The sequence below is a fragment of the Crinia signifera genome, chromosome 2 (genome assembly GCF_055691185.1).
Source record: "Crinia signifera chromosome 2, ASM5569118v1, whole genome shotgun sequence".
Taxonomy (NCBI): Eukaryota; Metazoa; Chordata; class Amphibia; order Anura; family Myobatrachidae; genus Crinia; species Crinia signifera.
The window spans coordinates 343051689-343076868 of record NC_139218.1 but is presented as its reverse complement, the minus strand read 5'-3'; the positions used below and the strand labels follow the sequence as shown (position 1 = coordinate 343076868).

General features: G+C 45.3%; 1 protein-coding gene across 4 annotated transcripts in view; it reads left to right on the top strand.

The window, feature by feature from the left end:
- Positions 1 to 25180, top strand: part of TNS2 (tensin 2) — a 135633-nt gene that overhangs the window by 105977 nt on the left and 4476 nt on the right. For all 4 annotated transcript variants that reach the window (XM_083169625.1, XM_083169627.1, XM_083169628.1 and 1 more), the window contains 11 exons: positions 724 to 2154; positions 12695 to 13892; positions 15659 to 16227; positions 16320 to 16406; positions 16841 to 16972; positions 17078 to 17167; positions 21132 to 21209; positions 23628 to 23705; positions 24085 to 24250; positions 24336 to 24404; positions 24489 to 24518. In XM_083169625.1, coding sequence (XP_083025751.1) covers positions 724 to 2154; positions 12695 to 13892; positions 15659 to 16227; positions 16320 to 16406; positions 16841 to 16972; positions 17078 to 17167; positions 21132 to 21209; positions 23628 to 23705; positions 24085 to 24250; positions 24336 to 24404; positions 24489 to 24518 — 3928 coding nt within the window. The remainder of the gene's footprint in view (positions 1 to 723; positions 2155 to 12694; positions 13893 to 15658; positions 16228 to 16319; positions 16407 to 16840; positions 16973 to 17077; positions 17168 to 21131; positions 21210 to 23627; positions 23706 to 24084; positions 24251 to 24335; positions 24405 to 24488; positions 24519 to 25180) is intronic.

Below are 25180 nucleotides of genomic sequence, written 5' to 3'. Positions count from 1 at the left end.
TATATGATATCATAGAAATGAGCAGATTAGAAAAGGTTTTGCTGTACAGGGAGAATAGTTGCCTAAATTATTATTTGCATATATAGTCCATTAGACTGGGGGCACCAATATATATATCTTGCCTCCGGGCAACTGGAACGAACTTACGCCACTGTCTGATTGGTTGCTATGGGCAACATCACCTATTTTCATTTTTGGAAGCTTTAGTAAATACCCTTTAGACGTTTCGCAAATCTATTTAGTTTTATAACTAGCATAAAGCAAAATATGTTCCATGTCATGGTACAGTCATGGACTGGGTAACTTGTATCATTATCCTTTGTCAGTATCTTATAGGAAACATATGAACATATGGAGGGAATTCAATAATGTTTGGACACCTGTAAGTAATGGGCATCCGTCAGGGGATATTCAGTTGTTCTGCTGATGGGTGCGAGCGCGTCCTTTATTTGTCATGTCCAATTACATTTGGTTAAGATGCGTAAAGCGACTAAACTCATGCACTGGGTTTGCTGCATTTTGTCAACCAAAAGCTCCACTTTGATGGGTTTACTGCTCACCGCCTCAGGAGGGTGTGAGCAGAAATAATGGACGCCTCTGGCCCATGTGTTCATTGGCAAAACAACTGAACACCGCTTACTGCTGCCCGAAGTTCTGCAGACTTTATTTTACATTCATGTTTTTATATGCTTTGCATTTTGGCTTTTTTTGTTTTATGATTAGATCTCCGTCACATGCGTGGGCCGTTGGATGGCAGCCTGTATGCCCGCGTGAACAAGAAGAGCACACCATTGCCATCCGCAAATGGAAGCCCTGAGCAGCATGGGCGCCTCCTGTCTGTTAGCAGTGATTCTGGGCACTCTTCTGCTCCTACAGAGAGGTTGGAGGAGACTCCACAGAAATCTTTACCAACAGCAGCTGAACAAGAAGACCTCAATAAACTTTTGGGTGGTTTTGGGGTTAGCGTAAAACAGGATGGGGAGCCACAGTACTCGCAGGTGCTGAAACATGAGCAGGCAGTGACACAAAATGGACACCAAAGACAAAAAATGGATGAAAGACCTCAAGATTTGCAGCATCGGGATCACCCGGATGGTATAAATCAGAACATACAGGCAAAGCTGGCCAGAGAAACGAGACTCCAGTACTCCCCACAGTGGTCTGGAGTGTCTGATGAAGGAACATCTCAAAGTTTACCCTTGACCTCTACATCCTGGGAGGAGCAGAGAGATTCATCTGGCGGGACTCACTGGGATGGGCAGAGAGACCATGAGGCAACCATTCTGGAAGAAGAGATGGGGCAGTTTGGAGGCCTAGCTATGTATCCTGGAAGGAGGCCTTTATTATCTAGGCATTGTTCCTGCAGGTTAGGGAATGCTGGTCCCAACATTGAGGGACCGCCTAACAGATCTTATTTCAGGGCAGAAGGCTTCCTTGATCCACGGTGTGCACCAGGGGCAGTATTGCAAGGTGGTCACTATCCAGCGTTGTATGGTGATCAAGACAGAAGAAGGTTGTATCGATCATTGTCTGAAGGTCCCCAACATTATCCCAACCAGACACAGAGTCCACCAAAGAGAGGCAGTTTGAGAGAAAACCGCCAATACATATGCCAACCTCCTCGTCACGAACATGTTTTGCCTCCAATGTGCCCATGTTCTCACTGTCAAAGTACATCTTGCTACCCTATACCCAACATATGGTCTCTGGAAGGGGGCAAAATACCACCAATGCAGCCTTTTCATCGAGGAGAGCTCACATCACACATGTCACAACCCTATGGGCAAAGCTTACAACACAACCACGATATTGCGCCTCCCTTCCAGGTTCCGCTGGATAAGATGCACTATGGATTCTCTTTTCCACATGGTGAAGATTCTTTACATTTTACCCATTTTCCTGATGCTGGATATGGACCTATGTACCCACATTTCCTGCACCCTTCTTACCTCCCAACAAACTGTCCTCCTAATGGGTATGGTGCCCATGCCTTATCCACATGTATGCCTTCCTATAATCAAGTTGGTGGCCAGTCTCCTCCAGGCTCAGTGTCCCCTATTGTTGCCTCCAGTTGTGCCCCTAGGAGAATGAGCGGAGATAACCTGTCTGCAGGCAGCACCGGTGAGCTAACACCTCCTCAGCCACAGCAACAAGGTGAGTAGTGTGCGACTAAACTCTTATTGTGCCCAGATTCCGATATATCTTATCTTCAGCAGGTCCGACGCCCTGATCCGATCTGATGCGCACGGGACCGCGCATCAGATCAGATCAGATGTCAAACACATGCGATTTTCGGCCGATTTCATCCGATTTATCGGCCCAAAGGGCCGAAATCGGATGAAATCGGCCGAAAATCGCATAGTGTATGGGGGCCTTTATTGTTACATTTCATGTCCAAGCATTCGTATGCACGTCGCTGGTGTGAGCTAGAATGAACCTGTAACCACAGAAATGTTCTAATGTCACAGCTGTCACGTCATTAGTCTTACTGATGTAAGTTATGGTCAAAGGGGTCAACAAGCTAAAAATAAAATGTGTATAACCAATGAAACATATTTGCAATCTTTATGCACAACCGTGTACAGGAGCGTCAGCTTGCATGCGCAAGGGTGCCGGTTGCAATAGATGTACGCTGTGTAACCAGCACTTTAAACCTGGGGCAGTGAGTAAACCAGGATTTGTGACACCAGTAAGAACTTGACTTAAATGTATCACATTGATACCAACTGGTCTTGACCTTCAACACGTTTTTTTTATCTGCAAACATGGAGTCGGGCTACTTTGTTGCAGTTTGTTCTTAGTGTAAGGAACCTTTACAATTCTGTTTCAACTTTAACCATTTTAGGGGACATATTTAGACATTGGAAGGAGTTTACTAGATACTGTTGATGGCTGAGGCCTCATTAAATTGATGATTCCAGGAAAGTACAATGGAGAATGGGACAACATGATTATGGATAACACATGGGGCCTAATTCAGACATGTACAGTAGACTGCGTATACTCAGCGCTGCCCGAATCCCATCACTAGCATGCAAGGGGATGTGCTCCTTAACACAACCCCTCACATGTGGCCAATCGGGAGAAAAACCATTCCATGGTCGCACACCATCAACTTTTTTCTATTCTCTTTGGGAATAAGTCTAAACTTACCGCAGACCGCAGATCGCCGAAAAGGGGGCCGGCACTGTTGTCATGTGACATCAGCCGCCCGGCCCCACGCAGGCATGGACCTGCCTGTGTTCCCATGGGAACGCCCAGCGTTTTCATGGAGATGCCCATAAAACACTGGGCATTCCCCTGCAGCCGACCCCAGACCTCGGCTAAGGTTCACTCCTGGCCACCATTGGACATGGGGCCGAATTCGGACCCATACGAACAGGTCTGAATTGGCCCCATGATAAGGAATATAAAGTGAATTGAGGGAAGGATGAAAGACCATTTAATCACTACATGGTTGGGATAAACCAACATACGTGCATTACTTAATTGGGTGTGGTATGGCGGTCCGACGGGGGATCCCGACGGTTTGTATCCCGACTTCGGAATACCGACTACTAGTGCTCTGACAAGGGGCCGATCGCAAAGAAGCCCCCTGCGGGCTCATACGTTATATGCTCCCTCTTTGTTAGTCATGGACGCCCACAAGGGAGAATAGCCCCTGTCAGTCGGGATCCCCCGTGTCGGAGCACCGACAGTCGGGATTCCGATGTCTGGATACTGACCGTCGTGATTCCCCATGTCGGGCAGTCATCCGCCACCCTACTTACTTATATGGGCTAATCCATCAATGATGTGTGAGCTCTGATGGCCTGAATACCAGCTTGGCTAATTAATGTAAATGACCAGTTCCAAGAAGTGAGGAAATATTGCTTTTAGGAAACAATGAAGTGCTAAGAGGGGCTATGGTCATAAGGTCTACAGCACAGGTCTTCAACCTGTGGCTCTCCTAATGTTTTGGAACTACATGTCCCAGCATGCCCTGACAGTTTTGGCATGCTCTTATAGGAAAAAAATGTGGCAATGCATGATGGAACGTGTAGTTTCAAAACATCTGGAGGGCCACATGGTCTACAGCAGTGGTAGCCAACCCTAGCCCTCGAGAGCTACCAACAGTTCACATTTTCCAGACAACCTAGCTGCTGCACAGCTGCACTCATTAATCACTGACACATTTTAAAAGATACACAGATAGAGCTAATTAGCTCACTTGTGATTCTGTGAGGAGACCTGCAAAACATGCACTGTTGGTAGCTCTCGAGGACTAGGGTTGGCTACCCCAGGTCTACAGCAACTAGGTCGACACCACTAGGTCAACAGGCAACAAGGTCGACAGGGGTTTAGGTCAACATGAGTCATGGTTGACATGGATTTAGGTGAACAGGTCATTAGGTCGACATGGGCAAGGTCGACATGTCAAAATGTCGACACTGTTTTTTGAGCTGACAATTACTGACAGGTGGTATTTCATGCCCTACCATCCACTAGGGCAGGGCTGTGCAACACCGGCCCTCCAGATGTTAATGAACTACACATCCCAGGACGCTTTGCATTAGTTTTGCTATGTGGCCATGCTGAAACTGATGCAAGGCATGCTGGGAAGTGTAGTTCATCAACATCTGGAGGGCCGGTGTTGCCCAGCCCTGCACTAGGGCGTGGTGTGAGAATGAAATAGTGTGCTGAGCGTAGAGACACCATGCCCAAAGCATAGCGAGCAATGCACTTTAAACTGTGTCCATGTCGACAGTGTTGACATTCGGGTCAAAAAGCAGTGAAAAACCCCATGTCGACGTTTTGACTGTTGACCTTGCCCATGTCAACCTAATGCTTGTGTCGACCTAATGTTCTGTCGACCTTGAACCATGTCGACCTTGCTGCCTGTCGACACAATGCTTGTTGACCTAGTTGCTGTAGACCTAATCATCCACACCCGCTAAGAGAAAGTAAAGAACAGGTTTAGCAGTGCTTGGCATCCAGATCACACACTATCCACGAACCTGTTACATCAGGCATTCCCAACCACGGTTCTCAAGGCACACCAACAGTGCAGATTTTGTAGATATCCAGGCTTCAGCACAGGTGACTTAATTAGTATCTGAGGGATTCTGATTAAACCACCTGTGCTGAAGCCTGGATATCTCTAAAGGAGCCCATACACACTCCGTTAAAGTACGCATCGCATCGCATTGCTTGTGCATGCAATGTAAACCAAGTACAAAAAGTATGTGCAGCACATACTTTTTGTACTGTACTATGAGATGCGCGGGAGAGCGCATCGCATAGTACAAAACGGAGCCGCAGCAAAACAGAGCGTGTATGGGCTCCTTAAAACCTGCACTGTTGGTGTGCCTTGAGGACCATGGTTGGGAATGCCTGTTACATGCTGCAGAACCTGGACTAAAATCTAGTTTGAATTCTCACAACCAATTAAACTTTATAGTTTATACTACATGGGTTGTTCTGTACTATAGATTGTACGTTTGTGAGCAGGACCCTCTTATCCCCCTGTTATCACCCAGCTTTGTTTAATTACTATTTTGTTCCCAATTGTAACGTGAATCGTTTACACGTTACAATAGTATACAGTACATATTAATCATTTGTTTCTATCAAAGCAATTTCTGGGTGCACAGTGATCCTAAAAATAATTAAATGAAGTTCCCCTTGGTGAATGTAAGGAAGCAGGCAGATCTTGTATAGGCTAGAGTTATAGGGTGTAAATGACAAATGAGCCTCGGGAAGCAAAGCTAAATAAATACACACATTGGGGGTTATTTTGGTTCACTCTTTCTGACAAAATCCTTCTTAGATGGACAAAACCATGTGCACTGCAGGTGGGGTAGATGTTACTTGTGCAGAGAGAATTAGATTTGGGTGGGGGTTTTACTTCAAAGTGAGATCTATATTGCAGTGTAAAAATAAAGCAGCCAGTATTTACCCTGCACAGAAACAAAATAACTCACCCAAATCTAATTCTCTCTGCACATTTACATCTGCCCCCCTGCAGTGCACATGGTTTTGTCCATCTAAGAAGGATTTTGTCAGAAAGAGTGAACTAGAATAAGGCCCTTTGGCACTATGTTAAACCCGTGTTGCACTGCGGGATGGTCAGAGATACAAATGTAAAAATGTTTAGGGTGTGATTCAATTGTTTTCCTACACAGCTGCCACCAGGGAGAGAAATTCAGTTGTTGCTCTGTTTATCCTCCTGTTATCTGCGGGGGTGACATTTTCTTCTTGGAGCCTCCTGAGGTGTGATAAGAAATGTGTGCAAAGTTCATTTTTGGGCCCCTAACCACGGCTGTAGTTGGGTTTAGATATGGCTAAACCTGGTGCTTTAAGGCTTGTCAGTTCTAATGGGTGCCCAAATGGAGACACGCACACAACTTTTAATTATTCTCATTACAGTTAAGAGGAGCATGTTCTTGCTAAAGTCTAAATTGCACATAAAACTAAATTTGCCCAGAATTTGTGGGCTACATGCAAGAGCAGCCAGTATTTACCCTGCATGCCAGAATGATTTTTACAGGTGCTTTTTTTTTTCTTTGCTGCTAACTGTGAATCAACCCCACAATAAATAAACTGGGGGAACAGTTCTGGACAGTGATATATAACATACCTGCCTACTCTCCCTAATCTCGTGGGAGACATCTGATTTTTCGGGTAATCCGCCACAACATCGGAGGAGTGGCCACCCCTCCTGCATCCTGCCCACTTCCTAGTGAAGACGGGATATTCATGTAGGGAATCCTGATCTCCTTGAGTATGGAACAGGACCTAGTGATGCGTCTCTATGGAAAGGCATCATTTTGGCACCACCCCTATACATTTTGAACCAATCTCAACAATTTCCCCACAAGAGGGCGGGGACTAGTGTGTTTCAAATGCCCTGTGTTGCAGCCTAACTGAATCTCCTCTCCAGGCTTCTCCCAGAGTGGAAAAATGCATAGTAAGCAAGTGGTATAATGTCTCATCTATAGGGGGAAATATAGAAGAAATAGTATATGTGGGAGTCTGTCCAGATTCTCTGAGAAGGTCATGTAAATATCAATTCTGCATAGTAGGGAGAAAGGAAGAGGAAAATCACTCCATTTAGCTGTAATAGGGACCAGCATTAAAGGGGGAATCTATGGTGAATCAGCAACTTACTCATTTACTCCATAAACCAACGAAAATGACTGCTGGAAATTTCCTCTCTTCACTTTTCCCATGTACAGTTAGACATTTCTGTTCCAAGCGTAAGTGTTTGCCAAACCATCTACCGTTTATTTCTCCACTACAATATCAGTGCAGCTCTTGTTCCCTTTGGAGCGATGACAGAAACTCCTGTAGATTGCCAGTAGTGGGCTGCATAACAGTCTGGCATGGATTCTGAAATCTTGGTTCAGCGCATGTTGCCCAGCCAAACCTTGTGGCTGAGGATAATCTACAGGACCCTAGAGTCACTCTACTTTAGCAGACTGTATAATGGGTTTAGTCACTGCTAGTGGGTTTTTAATTACCAAAGCTGCTAGACGCACTTAATCATGAATCATAAGAAAAATATGCGTTTTATGGCATCGTGCGCATAAATACTGATTGGCCACAAAACCTATACACGTTCATTTCCTATATGTAAATCGTGCTCCCCCCCCCCCCCCCCCCCCCCCCAGTGTAGTAATGGTATATTTCACAGTCCACCTACAGGCACTAGCATAAGTCCCATCCTGAGGCCCCCACAGGTCAGCTGATGCCACATTTGGATGGGTTTCTTCAGCTTCAGAATAATGCCTGGTATAAATAGGGAAATACAGGAATTGGGGATATTTAAATATGATTGCAACTTTATCAAAGTGTAGATTGCAATAGAATTTGTTGTCCTCTTTACATTAGTATTACATTATTATCTTCTATGTATATGGCCCCACAGGGTCTGGTAGTGGGTAATGGGTGGTGAGGCGGAATTATGATGCTGCCCGGATCATACCCAATACAGTTGTGCCTTGGGCATTTGGTCCCTGGGGGAAAGTTTGTCTCTTTTGGTTACTCCAAGACTCCCTTCATAGAACTGTGGGTGCACATTGATGACATTACTGAAACCTTTGGTGGGGGGGTTCTGGGTTATTCTCCGGAGGCCCATTATCTGTTTTTTTCTAGCATGCACAGTAAAGCTGCATTGATAGTATATGAATCAAACTTCTAATAGGTGGCTGGTGTATGACTGATCTATATATACAGTACACAGCCATATAGCTTTCTGTTGCTCTTTCCTCTAGCAACAAGAAAGAGGCAAACATATGGAACGGCAACTTGTAGCTTAGAAATCCTCCACCAGCCACCCCAAGCACTCTCCCTGGTCCTGGTGGTAAGCCGCCACAGAACGATCAGTGGCATTCTTAAGATTCTCCGGGCACCCAAATTTTACTTGGTCCATTTGTCACATGTTTGGTAGCAAGGCCAGCACAGAGTACAATTGTCAACTTGCTGGACACTCAACGGCAGGATTCAGAAGTGGTGGATGGTAATAGTGTTGCTGCTGCCTCCTTATATGCAGGGGATCTGAGAATATGTACAAATGCTACAGCCACTGTCTTTTGTATAGAGACATCCACCGCTGGCAAATCTGATTCACTGCTTGCATATGGAGATACAGCATTGGGTGCACATTGGTCACCAACAGACTTCTGAGCAGCCCTATGGTTGACGGGCTGGTTCACTGCATGCTCCACTCCCTGGGCTAGGTGTACTAAGCTTGAAAAGTGAGAAAAACGTTAGGAGCTGATTGGCTGCTACTTTGTGTCTCTGTTTTATCACTTTTTTGAAGCTTAGTACATCTGGTGTCTTGTTTAGTAAAGAAGCAATTAGAATGAGCCATGCTGCGGCAGATGCGAAGAAGACACATGTAACACCTTTTAACATTCTAATTATTACTTCTCACCTATGTAACCCTACTTTAAATCTATGAGCTAGGATGAAAATGTAGGAGCCAGAGAAACTAAAGGTGCCCAAACACGCACCGATCCAGGCGGTGCGATGTGTGCTTCGAGGTGCGCGCTCCCGCGGCACCTCATCGTCCAGTACAAAAATTATGTGCTGCACATACTTTTTGTACTAGCTTTGCATTGCATCGTATTGCATGCACAAGGCATACAATGCGATGCGTGCTAGTTAAGCACAGAACGCACGCCGGGATCGGAGCGTGTATGGGCGGCTTAAGGGTTTTATTTAGATCGCATCACATCTAGTTCAAAATGAATGCGCTACAGCACTGTGTGTTTTGAACTAGATGTGATGCGATCTAGTTCAAAAAGTACAGGCTGCACATACTTTTTGTACGTGGGATGCACAGGAGAATGCATTGCCTCACGCAGTACAACATGTACCATGTATGGGCACCATAACTCACCCAAAGGGTGGGAGAGGTGACAGGAGGCGAGAGGGGGAAGGTGATTGGGGCAAGAGTGACAGTTGTGGTGACAGGGTCACTTGACATAGGTCAAGGTGACAGGGTGAGGTTACAGAATGAGGGGGCGACGGGGTGAGGTGGAAGAAAAGAGGTCACTGGTGTCATTCTTACCAGCAGGCCTCCTGTTCACTGGCAGCGGGCTCTTCATCTCCCCAGTGTCTGCCACCACTGCTTCGATCTGCGCCACCTGCTGCCAGACACTGCTACTTCCATAGCACCGCCTACCGCTGCTCCCTGGAACAGCGCACCGCTTCTCCCTGCTGCTACTGGTGTGTTGGATTGGAGTTCGCCTTGTCCATGCCGTTGAGGACTGAACTCGTAAAGTACTGCCAGTCCTCAAACTGAGCGAAAGGTGGTGCCGCCATCTCCATTCCTGGGTCCAGGGGCACTAAAGATGGGGCACTACCGATGCCATATCTGTGGCCCTTGGACGTGTGCTACCGACACAGCCCTCGGGTCTCTGCAGGCGGTGCCGCTGCTGCAGTAGTTCCTCTCCACAACAAAGGCTGATGATCCAGAACAGGGTAAAATACTCAGAACGACCAGATTCTGCTTCCTCTTTACCGGCAAAAAAATCTGGTCACCAGGAAGCAGAATCTGGTCACCTGTATTTGTCGAGCCCTGCACTAACCTCTCACTGATGCAATGTCTTGGGGGGGTGGCTGGCTTGTGCTGACCTGGGGGTCCTTTGCCCTGTACTTGAACCTTAGTGTTGGGGACCCCCAGATGAAGTCAACTGATAACAGTTGGTGAGCCCGTATTTTGGCCAAACTTATGCTAACCACCTTAATTTTACTGTTTGTTATATTGCAGAGTTTATTGTCATTCTTGTTATTAGCAATGTTTAGTACTATAGTGCATCTGTATTTACTGTTTTTATTAATGGAACTGCGAGTCTCAGCATGATGGCAACTCTTATTATATGTTAAATTGTGGTGTGCATTCCAACATCTCCCATGGCCCATGTACTCGCAGTATATACTGAACACATGGTATATTACCTTGAAGACTTTGTAGTTCGGATATTCCACCCAAAACTGAATCTATGACTTTGGGTAGAATTATGTATTAGATGCAGATGCATCAAACCTTCGAGAGAGAGAAACTGTGGAAGTTGCCCATGGCAACCAATCGGCTTCTATCCTTCATTTATTGAATATATTATAAAATGAGAGAAGCTGATTGGTTGCTGCTTGCATACTTACATTGTGCATGTCGGCCTTTTGAGACAATGTCGACCTTTTGGCTGTCGACCTAGACTGTGAGCCAATCCAATCCACACCTGTTTGTTATTCTAATTGACCCAGAAAGCTGTGAATTTAAACGATGCCCGTACGGATACCCGCTCCCTCCTACCCCCTCGTGCAACGATTTCCCTGCACACATGCGAATGGATGTTTAGCATAAACATCCATTAGCATAAACATCCATTCGCAGCCTTGCATGCGGGGGGGAAATCATTCGATGGTCACCGACCATTGAATGATTTGTACAGCGCTCGCAGACCTTAGACATCTTTGTGGTGTTTTAGATCTGTGGTGTCCCTGTACAGGAAGAAGGCGGCAGCTGACATCCGCTGACGTCAGCTTCACGGCCACATTAGCATGGGAATGCCCAGTGTTTTCATGTGGACGCCCATGAAATTCTTGGCGTTCCCATGGGCGCTACCTCTCGCCGCTGGCCCACTCTCCCCGTCCACACTGCTAGGTGCAAACGAGCCTGAGCATGCCTGCTCGCACAAAGCAGCTGCACATGCGCATAAAAGTTTGTGCATGCGCAGTTGCTAAACATAGCTCCCCTGTTGGAACATGCAGGGGGGGGCATATGAACCAGAATCGGGGCCTTCGTGTTTACATACATGGTTTATTAAACACAACCTCTAATAGAAGTCTATGAAATTTACTGTAGAAAACTCCATTTTATTCCCACATGCTTCTCTGGGCTGACAAGTCCACAACCCATTTATTTGAGAATGTAATGACTCATTCTGGAGCTGCCAGGATCATTTACAAGTCCTATGGGCAAAAATTATAGAACACTTTTTGAAACCTCCTCCAGCTCCCACCCTGGATAACATTACCCAGTCAAGGCTGCACTCGAGTTTGTTTGGTGTGATCTCCACAGCAATGACTCGGAGACACTCGAAAGCCTCTAAACTTGCAGACCCTACGCATTCCATAATATTCATTTAAGTACATTATGCCAGATGTGATATACTCACGGAAAGAATTTTCCTAAAGTGTTTCATCTGAGGAGATTATTATGAGAAGAGAATGAACTGCATGGAACAGGTGCTACAGGTTAGTGAGACACCAGTCAGTAGTTGAACAGAAAGGCATGCAACTCACCTACACATGGTGGACCTACTGTAACTTAGAAGGTATGCACAGCAAAACACTCCGGCACTTGGGTGGATGGGTCCACTTGCCTACTCACCACCCACATCTCCCCCAAAAGTGTGCTAGCGGTTGTGAGCAGGAGAAAATCTGAAGAGATACGCACTGCATAATTTAATCTGCATTAATAAAAATTCTCATCAACCATTTCAATGAATAAGGAGATCACCATGAGGACATCAGTGCTGCCCTTTAGTAAATTAGGTTTTATTTTTTTATTTAATTCTTTTTTACAAGATCTAGTGAATTCACTGAGTTTTGAGGCTAAAAGTATCTGATGCATTTTCATGAATGATAGTTCAGCCCACAAAATGGCTGCCTCCTTTATGGGTCATTCCACAATAGGCTTTATAAGGAAAACCTTATTCAAATTAAAATTTTGGATTGTGATTATCTCAAAAAGTTTTTGACAAAAAAAAAAAGCAAGGTAGTTTATTAAAAAAAAAAAAGACAGGTGTATTACAAGTAGTAACAGGTCATAATGAATTTGTTGACTTCATTAGTTTAGTTTAATTATATAAATCATGTTGAATATAAATACTTATTATTAGTCAGTCAACAGGAACCTATGCTTGTGTGTTTTTGACCGATCTTTGAAAATTGTACATAGCCATAATTTGGAACCGGCATGAGATATATACACAAAATGTTCTTAGCCTACATATATACTCTCCATGTACCAAGTTTAAACAAAATTGTGAACTTGTGAGGTAAAATTGTAACACAAAGTGTGTTGATTTGACACGGAATGACCCATCTGTGTTCTTGCTAATATAAGATTTGAGTACATGACTTACCACATCATAATTCGTAACACTGATGTGCTTGCTTCTGACTGTCCTTCTTCTTGCAGATTTCACTGACCACTGTGTGCAAAGAAATGCTCCGTTATTCCAGCCGCAAAAGCCCTCAGCTGCAGCACCTGCAACCAGCTTATCCTCTATTACACACCCAAACTCTGTTGTTCACGCACAAAACCCGCTGCACACCAACAACCCAGCAAATGGCCACATCCACACAAATACACATGGACAGAACACAGCGCAAACAGATAACTTTGCTTACCCTCAGAGCCCCATGCATGCTAGTACCCCCATAAATACATACTGCCAGCCATCACAGGCACAACACAATCCTATCCATACACAAAATACAGCTGTTCAAACTCAGATTAGTATTCTTAGGCACTCAAGTTCTTCCCCACCACATAGGCCGTTACAATCAGACCATGCAACACAGCCGCAAAATCCCTCTGTACAGCAAAAGCCCAGCCCCCCACGTGCACATGTGCATTTCCATAGCCAAGTGCACACACAGCCCCCTGTTACACAGGTAAATGGCTTTGTGCAAAGAAATTGTCCTCCCGTACAGTCCCAGAACTCAGAGCAGATACAGAACACGCTTACACAAGTAGCACATAGCAACAGAGTGGCACAGGAGCAGAATGTGCATAAAAACAGTATTGTGCACACACAGGGCTTCACACATCCACTATCTCCTGTTCCCTCGGCAAGCGAAAGATTGGTAACCAGTACCGGGCAAGCGCTAGGCCCAAGCCCACATGTGCCTCTGCAGTCACAAAATTCTGCAACGCAGACCTCATCTGTTGTGCAAACACAAAGCCCAAGTGCCCACTCATGTTCACCTGTGAATTCACACAGTCCTGCAGCTCAGCCAACCACAGTTGTGCCCAACCATAGTGCACTTACACAGGCAAATGTCCCTAAGCAGACTTCAGTCCATTTACACAGTCCGGCCTGCTCAGATACCCACTTTATACAAGGAAACAATACTGGGCAAATGCAGAGTCCGCTGGTGCACGCAGACAGCAATGGGCAAGTTCACAGCACAGTGCGAACACAGATGCCTTCTCTAGCTTTACACAGTCCTATTCACAAGCAGAACCCCCAAACGCACAGCACAGTGCATATACAGACCGCTTCCCTACAGACACTCAGAAATCCCTGCAACCAGAGTCCAGCTGTACCAAACTACAGGCCGGTGTATGCACACAACTCCGCGCAGCCACCCAGCACTGCCAGCACGGACAGGTGAGTCTACAGTATATGCCGTATTCAATGCGGCCAGCGAGGGCGTTAAACGGTGGGGATCGCCGAAAACAATCGACCCTCGCCGATTAACCCCCGCAACGGCTGCTCACCGTATTCAATGTTCCGTGGAAATCCTCACTGTCAGATGACTGAGCATTTAACTGCGAGCCTCGCTGTTTTAGCATGCACACATGCCGTTTCCACGTCGCTGTAAAAACCCAGCGAGGTGGAAATGGCACGTGCAAGGGGGTCAGTTGAATACTGACCGTGCGAGCTGTCACAGCGAGCAAAAAGCATTGAATATACCCCTATGTGTTAAGGTGTGAAGTAGCAAAATGGAATTTAGCAGTGGCAACATTATTATTACCCTTTATTTATATGGTGCCACAAGGGATCCGCAGCACCCAAGTACAGAGTACATAAACGAATAAGCAAGACAGTGAATTCCAGTTACAATAGAGGACAAGTAGAGGGTACATGAATACCGAGCACCTTACTAGAATTATCACTGCAAATTGTACTTGGGATATTGTCACTCTAACATTTCGGGGTTTTTTTATAACGTTCATAGAAACATTCATACATCTGCCCCATTATTGGTTGACCATTGGCTGTGAACAGAGAAAATGTAGTAATTTGGTTTCCTGGAAAGATGGTAACGATGGCCAAACAGGGGCTGATCCTCCTACTTGCCCTCAGAGCATCACTTGGCTACATGTGTAGATTGTCAGATTGGTCCAAATACATGTGTAGCCAGCTGAGCTCTAGACAGATTCACTATCCACAAGATATGCCATTGCCCAATATAATTATTGTCTATATGGACCTGCTGCATAGGTGAGCGCACACCTCCATTACAGATTTTGTAATTGGCTTCATAATAAAACGTCTGGCCCAAGTGTAATAGCTTGCGTGATGCAGTGGATGCTACCACTTTAATCTAGTGCCTACTGTACATTGGTGCAATTGTGCCGCACCCCACATCCTTTTATGCTTGGGCCTCTGAGTTTACTGGTTTAGCTGGAATGGGCATGATGAAACGAAATATACAGTAATGTCACTTCAAAGTCCATACTATTGCATCTAATAATGCACTCTTTTCTGTATAGCATTTGCCTGGAAGCTACAAATGTGTTAGCGAGGTGTGTTTTCCACGAAGTCCTTTAGCGAAGAGAAAAATGTTGTGCCCCCCCCCCCCGCTACAGACAGGAAGCCAGACAGTAACCTTTCAGTCAAATCTCAGCGCACGCTTTCATCTGTGATTTTCTATCATAATGTAAAAAAATTCTATAAATTGCAGATGCTTATTAATGTCCTTCTCTACATAAAGGGTGTATTCATAGATGGGCCATGTCACATGACAATTATAGCATTACGCAACCAAGCTTATGGTTTTGGAGATGACCCCTAGAAAGTTGAAAACTGTATATTGAATTTTCCTTATTTGCCATGACATAAGAAGAAGTAGATAAGGATGTCTGGTAAATAATGGTCGCTGTACCGCCACGTTCTGTCGGTCTGTCCGCTTCTGTGCTTTGAAACTTCTCCAAACATTTCTGTCTGATGAAGGAGCCGCTGTCTGGAATTGTGTGATCCAGAGTTGGGGAGTGTTATTTCTAGATTTGTGACTGGTTATAACAAATGAGGCTTATTAACCACATTAATTATTTGGCCATAATGTATTTCTCCCACAACCTCTATAAACATATTTGAAATCATGACCAATAAAAACACAATTAATGGTAATAATATTTTTCATATTATAGGCCTGGGGCCACGATTTCTAGTGTTGCTTCTACAACTTCCGAAGGAAATTCGGTCACATTGCAGTCTTCCTCCCCATCCCATGTATCAAAGGTTGCACCACAGATGCCTGTAAGTCCAACCACGAGGACAGCGGAACAAGTGTCAAGGCAGCCATCAATAAAAGCCGTTTCTGCGCCCAGTGAGACATCTACTTCCGCTACTGACCAATACAGTGCAAACACTGGGACCAGCTACCCCCAACAACTAGCTCCGATGTCTAATCCTGTTCTACCACAGAGGAGAAGTATCACTATATCCCTAACTGACACCCCTATAACCCCCCATGGTATGGAAGTCCCAACCAGTCCTCCACTCTCACCAATGGGCAGTCAGGGCGAGCTCCAGTCACCCTCCCCCACACCACTATTTCCCATCAGCACTGCCTATTATTCAGGAAGCCCTTGTCCTCCAAGTGCTCAGCCACCGATGTTGCCCGAAAAGTGCCACACTCCTGCTAATGGAGACAAGTCCGGGACTCTTGGGAGATCCAATGATTTAAGGGAAGACAGATCACCCTCCTCAACCAAAGGTTGGTTTAAGGAACACTGCTGGTAATGGTATGACTTTGTCAAACTATTTTTGGATGCATTAATGTGTGACTTTGTGTCTTCCAATATTCAGACGTACAACAGGACTCTCCTCCAGTTAGCAACTTTGTGCAGGATTCCTCAAAGTTTTGGTATAGGCCAAACATTTCTCGAGAGCAAGGTAATGAATGCATCATGTATATCTGTTATGTATATTACTAAAAGTAACCCGTCTTATAGGGAGTTGGATGTTTCATTTATATGTCAACTAACCAAACCTCTGTGTTCCATAAATCCCTCTCTAATTCAGAGAATACAATAGAACTTGCCCTCCTACCACACCACCAATGTTCCAGGGTTGCCAAATAACGTTTTCCATCACCAAAAATATCTGTGGGCTTTTCTTTTTCTAATTGTTGAGGATCTATATTGCATCATTATCCCAATATTCTCACAATCCATTTGGATTGAGTTTAGACCAGTTTTATGGCACAATTAGTTTATCAGAAAAGTAAACAACTGTATTTGGGGTTTGTTTTTGCAATATTATAGAGTGTAAGTCAAAACCATTTCAAATCTAAATGAACAATTACTTCAATCTATATTTGCTCTCAGCTATTGCGCTACTAAGAGCTGCAGAACCGGGTTCTTTCCTAATCCGTGACAGCAACTCTTTCCGAGGGGCCTATGGGTTGGCACTGAAAGTCTCCAGTCCTCCTCCTAATGTGCAGACACAGCCATGCAGAGGTATTTTTTTATTATATTCATTCATATATTTTGTCACCCCTACTCCCCGCAGTGACGTTTATACTGCAGTACACATCATGTAACACAGAGGGTTTCTTCTTGTAGATCCTGCAGAGCAGCTGGTTCGTCATTTCCTGATCGAGACAGGTCCCAAAGGGGTGAAAATTAAAGGTTCCCCAATTGAACCCCACTTTGGTAAGCCAGAATTTGGAAATCTATTTAGTATTGTAGAGTAAAGCTGGGTACACACTGAAGGGACAGGGAGTCCTTTTGACATCCCCGTCAGCCAGGTAATCCGTACACACCAAAGTGATGTTAATAAAGGACGGAACGTTCATTGTTCAATCCTTCATTAATGTATAATGCATATGCAGCTAGGTTTGATTTGCAGCACTTGAAATGGGCGTCCCCGTGAAAACGCTGGGTGTTCCCATGGCTACGTAGGCGGGCTGATGCCTGCCAGGGGCGAGTGGCTGACGTCCCAGGTGCACACGAATAAAAATTAGTTTTCACTGACTGCTATTTTTGAAGGCAGGAGTAATAATTCGATATTCAGCGACCAGCAAATTATTTCTTCTACAGCGGAGGCATGCAAGGGGGTGTGTTCTCGTTACACATCCCCTCGCATGGTACCGAGGGAAATCCGTGGCAGCGACGGGGGTAGTCGGCGGGGCAGCGTCTCAGATGCTCGGTAAGCAAACCTGAAACATGTGCCAAATATAGCGTGGTCACAAGTGGCTGCGGGAGCACACATATCATGCATACACACTGATCGATGTGCCAGTTTGAGTCGCCCAGTTGGACGGTATATCGCCCAGTGGGTACCCAGCTTTAATGAAAAGTTGTCTATTGTCCATTTTGAACAACTTCCTCTTGCTTTCAATTGTCTATTCAGAGGCTTTCACATTTTAACTATCACCTAAAGGTGGGAACAGATTGTTTCTGAGTTTATAGAAAAATCTTTAAGTGATAACTATATAATCCCAACGAATGAGCATTGGGAGTATTAAGTAATTTTGTACTGTGGACACACTAATGAGTAATGTCATCAGGTGAAAGTGTGTGGGGGGGGGGGCATCCTCAGGCCCACACAGGCCATGTTTTGCAGGTCACCCGCAGGAGCAATGTCACATTTTGAAAATCCACGGGCGACTTGGAAAACCTAAACTGCGTGGAGTCTTGAAGACCAAGTTTGAGAAACTCTGGGGTAGATGTATGAAGCAGTGATTAGGCACGAGAAGTGATAAAGTAAGTTACAGGCTGGGTTTAAAAAGGGACAGTTAATAGCTGATTGGCCGGTAATAAAGTACCAGGCACTTTATCACTTCTTCTCCCTTATCACTGCTTCATACATCTACCCCTCTGTGCATAACAATTCCAGTGTGCCTGACTTCTGCAAACTGACTGTTACTGGACTGTTATTTTCATGGAACTACTACCCTGTTTTCCCGATAATAAGCCCTACCCTTATTTCTGGACAACAGTCCAATATAAGCCCTAGCTAAATCCCCATTTTGCCCAGTCCCTGCGCCAAACTTCCAGCTCCACCCCCTGAGGCATGAAATGGATGCTGCTGCTATGGTAGCAGCCCTGGTACCGCTGAAGCCTCAGAGGTCTAAGGGATGCATTGCGCATGTGACGTCACTGCGCACCTCAAGGACTGAGCGGTGTCTGTACACAGACGGGAGCGGAGTGACTGAGCGGCGGCAGGAAGGCTGAGTGGCTGAAAATCGCAGAAGGAAAGTTAAGCGGCAGTTGTGGTTAAAGTATAAGATGATTGAGGGGCATGATGTGGATATAATCAGGACTGAGGGGCTAAAATAAGCCCTACCCCGAAAATAAGCCCTATGGTGTTTTTTGGGACTGAAAAAAAAAATAAGACAGTGTCTTATCGGGGAAACACGGTAGACAGGACAAATAATGGTACATGGGGCCCCAGAAATAGGAGCGGCTAGATAACTTGATTACAAAAATGACAAACGTAGCGGATGCAGGAATGAAAAGCCTTTTTTCTTTTTAATGACCATTAGAATCTTATGGAAGGCTCACCCTTACTGTGATAAAATAATACCCAGCTTTCCCTATCTGCCTCTTTTACTAGCGGACTTACATTAAGAACTGTGCATTAGCCTAATCCACTAGTTCTTTCCGCTGATTTATCCCTTTGAGGTCTGTGTGCACTAATGAATCACTTCTAGCGGTCTGCAAAACATGAATAAGAGAACCCCAGTTTCAGTGGTGTAGACTGTGCTGCCCAGTCATAACTCTTTGGGCTGCAGAGGTTTTCTGTCTGGCCTCATGTTTCCCAGTCATGTCTGCGTGGGCCGCTCTGTGTTCTTGCTCTCCATTCCCGGTTCTCTGGTTTGATGAGGTTTTTGTGGCTCAGACAGATGTTGGTACAAATCATTGTTGAGGTCTTCCACTCCAGACAGAATAATACTCAGTCACAGAGCATGTAGTGAGATGCAATACTGTATATTGTAACATAGACAGCAGTGCATATGGCTGCATTAGGATAATATATTGTATCTGTGAATTGCAGGGCATTTTAGTGAATACACGAGCAGGATTCTCATCCACAACCGTTCTTGGTACTTTGGGGGTGAATCAACAGTGATCGGATGAGGCCATATTCGGCCCCGTTCCGATGGTGGGGGGTTTGTGCATTTGCAGACCTGGGCGAGTATCACACTCACCAGAGGCGTTCGCACGAGTAGGGGAGGGAGAGCGGCGGATACCGACTCGGAGCAGGGGAACGCCCAGCATTTTATTGGCGTCGCTATGAAAACGCTGGGTGTTCCCCTTGGAACGCAAGCAGGTGGCTCATATGACGTCAGCGCCCGACCCGTATTCGACGATCTGCGGAGGAAATAACAGTCAGTTTAGACTGGCAGGATAAATCATTCGATGGTCGGCGACCATCAAATGATTTTTCCTGCAAGCAGCCACGTGCAAGAAGATGTGTTAGCGAACACATCTCCTCGAATGGCAGGGAAGGGACTTTGGCGCCAGGGGGGGTGGCCGTCCGGCAGGCTAGCATTAAGGTGCTCGCTAAGAAGCAAACGACCGCTGCTAATTAAGCCAACATGAATTAGGCCCCTTAACAGCAGGCCCGCCCCTTACGACTGATTACATCTATGCACCCCCCATACCTCAGCGACTGGCAGCACTGCATTGATCCCATCATAGTAAACAACCCTATGTAGAGTCATTATGTAGACTCTATTCATCGTACTGTACATTTCCCCCCTAACACATGGATTGTTCTCTAGGCATCACCCGGAGCAGCCATGTCCAACCTGCGGCCCTCCAGCTGTTGTGAAACTACACATCCCAGCATGCCTTGCCATAGTTTTAGCATTCCCTAATAGCAAAACTGTGGCAAGGCATGATGGGACGTGTAGTTTCACAACAGATGGAGGGCCGCATGTTGGACATGCCTGACCTAGAGTTTACCCCTTCCATCAGCAACATTATTACCAGCAGGCTCTTAATGACAGCGCTGGCAGAGTATCTTAACAGGACATAGTAAATATTTTTGTTGCAGTAATTCTTAACCTGTCTCGTCCACACAAGAGCTCTCACACAGAGCGCAATGTGATAGAACACATGAGGATCTCTTGGGAGCTGTCCACATTCTCCTGATGGTTTGTGGTGATACACAGATCATCATGCAAGAGACCACATGTCAACTTGTGACTTTATTTATCATTGCGGTCCACTGAGGTTTTCTTATCTTTGGCTCCCTTTGGAACACAGGGCTTTATTCTAGCTCACTCTCTGACAAAATCCTTCTTAGATGGACAAAACCATGTGCACTGCAGGGGGGCAGATGTAAAATGTACAGAGAGAATTAGATTTGTGTGAGTTATTTTGTTTCTGTGCAGGGAAAATACTGACTGCTTTATTTTTACACTGCAATATAGATCTCACTTTGAAGTAAAACACCACCCAAATCTAATTCTCTCTGCACAAGTAACATCTGCCCCACCTGCAGTGCACATGGTTTTGTCCATCTAAGAAGAATGTTGTCAGAGTGAACTAGAATAAGGCCCAGAGAGAGAGAGAGCTAGCATTTGGTGTAGCCCGAACAACTAATGTATAGGGGGTAACTAAGAATGGGTTAAGGAATGACGTGTCTTTCTGTTCATGTGTCTAGGGAGCCTGTCTGCATTGGTGTCTCAGCACTCTGTCACCCCCCTCTCGCTCCCCTGCAGATTGCGTGTCCCTGACAAAGGTGAGTAAATACTTGGTAATGTAATCAGGGGTCTCTTTTATTAGCTTTAGAGAGATACATTGATATAAAGTACCAGTTGTTCAGCTCCTAACTGCCATGTTACAGGCTGAGTTTGAAAGATGACAGAAGCTGATAGTTTACATCTCCACTTACGCATACGCCAGGTACGTGCGGCCATGGCGAACAGATTGTTCTTCGGGTGCACACACCCAAGGCTGCGGCTGGTGGCGGATATTCGCACCCATGGGAACACCCATTGTTTCATGGGCGTTCCCATGGTAATCGGGCTGTGACGTCAGTGCCAGGGGCGGGCAGCTAACATCACCAGATGTCAGCTGCCCACCCACTTCCTCCTGACGTTCTGTGACCATCGAATGATGTGGGTGTTCACCCACAGGCTGCGAGGGGGGGGAGCAGGCGTATCGCCATTCGCAGGGTGGGTTCTGGTGACTCACAAGGGTGCGAATCAACCAGAATAACCCCCTTCATTTACTCCTGGCTTGTCTAATGTAAAACACTGACCTTGGTCCAAGCAAGGTCAGACCCAGGGATTGACCCCTTAACATTGTGACTCTGACACTGGTGGTTCCTGGGGTGGTGCAATTATTATCGGATTTTGAACAGTTATCGGGATTTATAATAAACAAATCTAAAACTAAAGCATTGGCTTGTCATACAAAGGCGGAATTAGGCTGGTCTGATACTTTTCCATTCCTGTGGGCAGATTCGTCATTGGTTTATCTGGGTCTTACTATACCTATCCACCCAACTGATCTATACACTATCAATTTCCCACCTATAGTTACTCGCATAGTAACAGATTTTAAATCATGGTGGTGTTTACCGTTGTCATAAATTTGGTAGATGTCACAGATCTATGGTATCGTTTCCACGCCTTTTGTACTCCATTGTATAAGTAGTTATGTTCTGGCCGCTCTTAGAACAAGCTTTTTGTCCTGTTAACTAGTCTACTACATCCCTATAGATTGTAAGCTTGCAGCAGGGCCCTCCTACCTCCATGCCTGTCTGTTGTTACCCAGTTTGTTCTATCACTGTCTACTATTGTAAAGCGCAACGGAATCTGCTGCGCTATATAAAAAACTGTAAATAAATAAATGAGGCCTTCCGATTTCCTGCCTATTTCAGGTAATCCTTTACTGACCTCTACGTGTGCTGCATGGAGGTTTTCCGCGCTAGATTGGGACCATCTTCTCATAACGCAATACATTATAACAATGGGACACATGCCCCTTTGTCACAAAATAGCCTACTAGTTCACTCATGGTCTGCAGGAGGCCGTAGGTTATTATTACATGTCTTGGACACGGGTGGTTTCACAGTACTTTCCTATCAGAATTTATGTGAGAAGTACATTGATTTACACATTCCCATATTTGTTTACAATCAAATAAGAAATGATACCTCTACTATATTAGTGAAACTGACAGATAAAGGTTCTACAGCTGGCCTGGATGTGATGACTCGCCATGCTACTAACAGGCCATGTACTACCTCTCTGTTATATTTACATATAAAACACCAACTTCGATTAGATGATTTGCGAACTGGAACGGCACAATGGACTATTGATTTACCTGATGCCTGATCCGCCTCTTCAGTCCATACTGTCCGCTTTTGTTCGTATAAACAAAAATTGAGTAGCCGCATCGTAAATGGAAATGCAATATACGCTTTTGCGTAGGGCGTATTTTACACACCAATGAAGGCTCCTGATTGGTGCATCTACAGACCCAAATTGCTTTAAGTGTGCATCTCTAGGGGCAGACCTGTATCACTGCATGGGTAACAGTAGCCCAGTATGTGCAAAACACTTATAGTATTGTTGTGGTTCTTACGCCTGAGTGGGCAATACACTCTAATACATTAACAATACCTTTTGCTTTTACCTGGAATCTCCCACTTATTTCAGATGGTTTGGCTAGAGAGGTCCCTGGACAAAGATAAAAATGCCAAATAGTATATGGTTGTCTTATGTTAGATCCTTGTCCCCCTCTATTAAAACCTCACTACGAATCGCAGTTTCTCGGACTACATGGTATCATTTTGAAATGATTACAAACGGTTCTAATAATATTACACATTACCCTTCGAGACAAATTATTATGCATGACCTGTCTATTAGTTACTATATAGATGTAATGTACCCTTTGTGTGCTAGTGCTTTCTGTTTGTCACAATGGATTTCCCCATAAGCTTTATTGCTGATTGTATGTCATCCTCTGTCCTCATTTGTTTCCTTTACAATATTTACACACTGTTATACGGTGTGATATAATTCGCTGCTCTTCAATAAAATATGTTAAATAAAAAACTTTCTGTTAGTAAATGAATAGAAACGTGTAGTTAGTGTTGCAGTTAGCTGTACACCGAGCCTCCTGTCTTCTCTACCATCTACAGATCTGACCGAGCAGAATTTGGATGTTGCCGTTCCCACAAACATGAGCACAGCGGCAGACCTGCTGCGACAAGGAGCGGGTATGGCTTGTGATGAGATTCGGGGCGGTTGTGTGATCCCTCAGTAAAGTGTAGACCCACTAGCTGCTGATACAGTGCACACATTGGACAGTATGGGGCTGATCAGTAATATGGTAGTTGAATGATGTTCATACTTCTTCATCCAAGTATGTAGTGTGTGTGCAGGCTCTGACACCTGATTGGTTATTGGGAAATTGGTGCTAAAGTGAATAAGGCTACATTACTTCTTATTTACTATCAACATGCTCATGTCCATAAGCTGAACAGCCCATGCTCCATTACTGGCAGATACAGGTCCCTGGTTAATGCATGTTCTGCTCCTACATAACTGGGGTATTACAATTGTATCTTCTGTCTATCTGCATATCTCCACTTCCAGCCTGTTGTGTCCTATACCTTGGCTCTGTGGATACTGAATCTCTGACAGGACCACAAGCAATTTCCAAAGCTTCCAGCGCTATCTTGACTCCACCTAGGTCTACTGCAACTACTGTCCATTTCAAGGTGTCTGACCAGGGTATCACACTGACTGACAGCCAGCGCAAGTGAGTGAGCAAGCGGCTGCTTATCTCCACAGTGCACCACTTAGATGTCCATGCATTGGTGTAATACATTTGTGTTTCGCAACAGGCTGTTCTTCAGGCGACATTATCCGGTGTCCAGTGTTACATTCTGCAGCGCTGACCCCCAGGATCGCAGGTACCACATTCATCACAAGGGGCGGCTTCTATTAGACAGCTCACACTGTAGCATCTGCCTTACCATTATTTCATTTCATTGCAGGTGGACCAATGCAGATAGGACAACATCAAAGTATGTATGCGTGCTCTTTTGCTCCATGTTATTAAATAAGTCACATTATATCCCATGTTGTATGGCGTGCGTGCTGCAGTTCGGGCAGGTATGGGGCCAGGTCTCCATTCTGTCCATGCCGGGGTCCAGGGGTTAAGGGAATCCAACATGTTGCAAATACTGGACTCGCCGATTCCAACCAAGAAATAATTGGGATTGTTGAGCCGGGGATTTCCGACCTGCAGCGTTTTTGATGATTCCCCGGCAGATCGCCAATCATCAATTTCTGCTGACCTGCGTTTTCAGAATCCATTCTGCTGCAAGTATAAAACTGATTTACCGTATAAGAGCTGCGATGCCCTATTGCCAGAGCTCCTGCCAAGGGCCTAGTTCAGATCTGTTCGCTAGGCTGCATCACTTGAAGCCTAAGGAACAGGTAAATACCGCCCGCTGAGCGAGTAAACGCCTACCCCCCTCCCTGAATGAATGGCCGTGGTTTCTTGTAAATGAATGTGTACACTTACACATCCAGTCACATGCAGCTGCACGAGCGGAAAATCATTCGAGGGTCAACGACCATTAAATTATTATTTTTTGCCTGTTCACAAATAAGTCAGTCAGGATTGTCTTTTATTGGTCACTGACATGGCCAAATTTGGGCGGCCTTGACGTCATGTGACGTC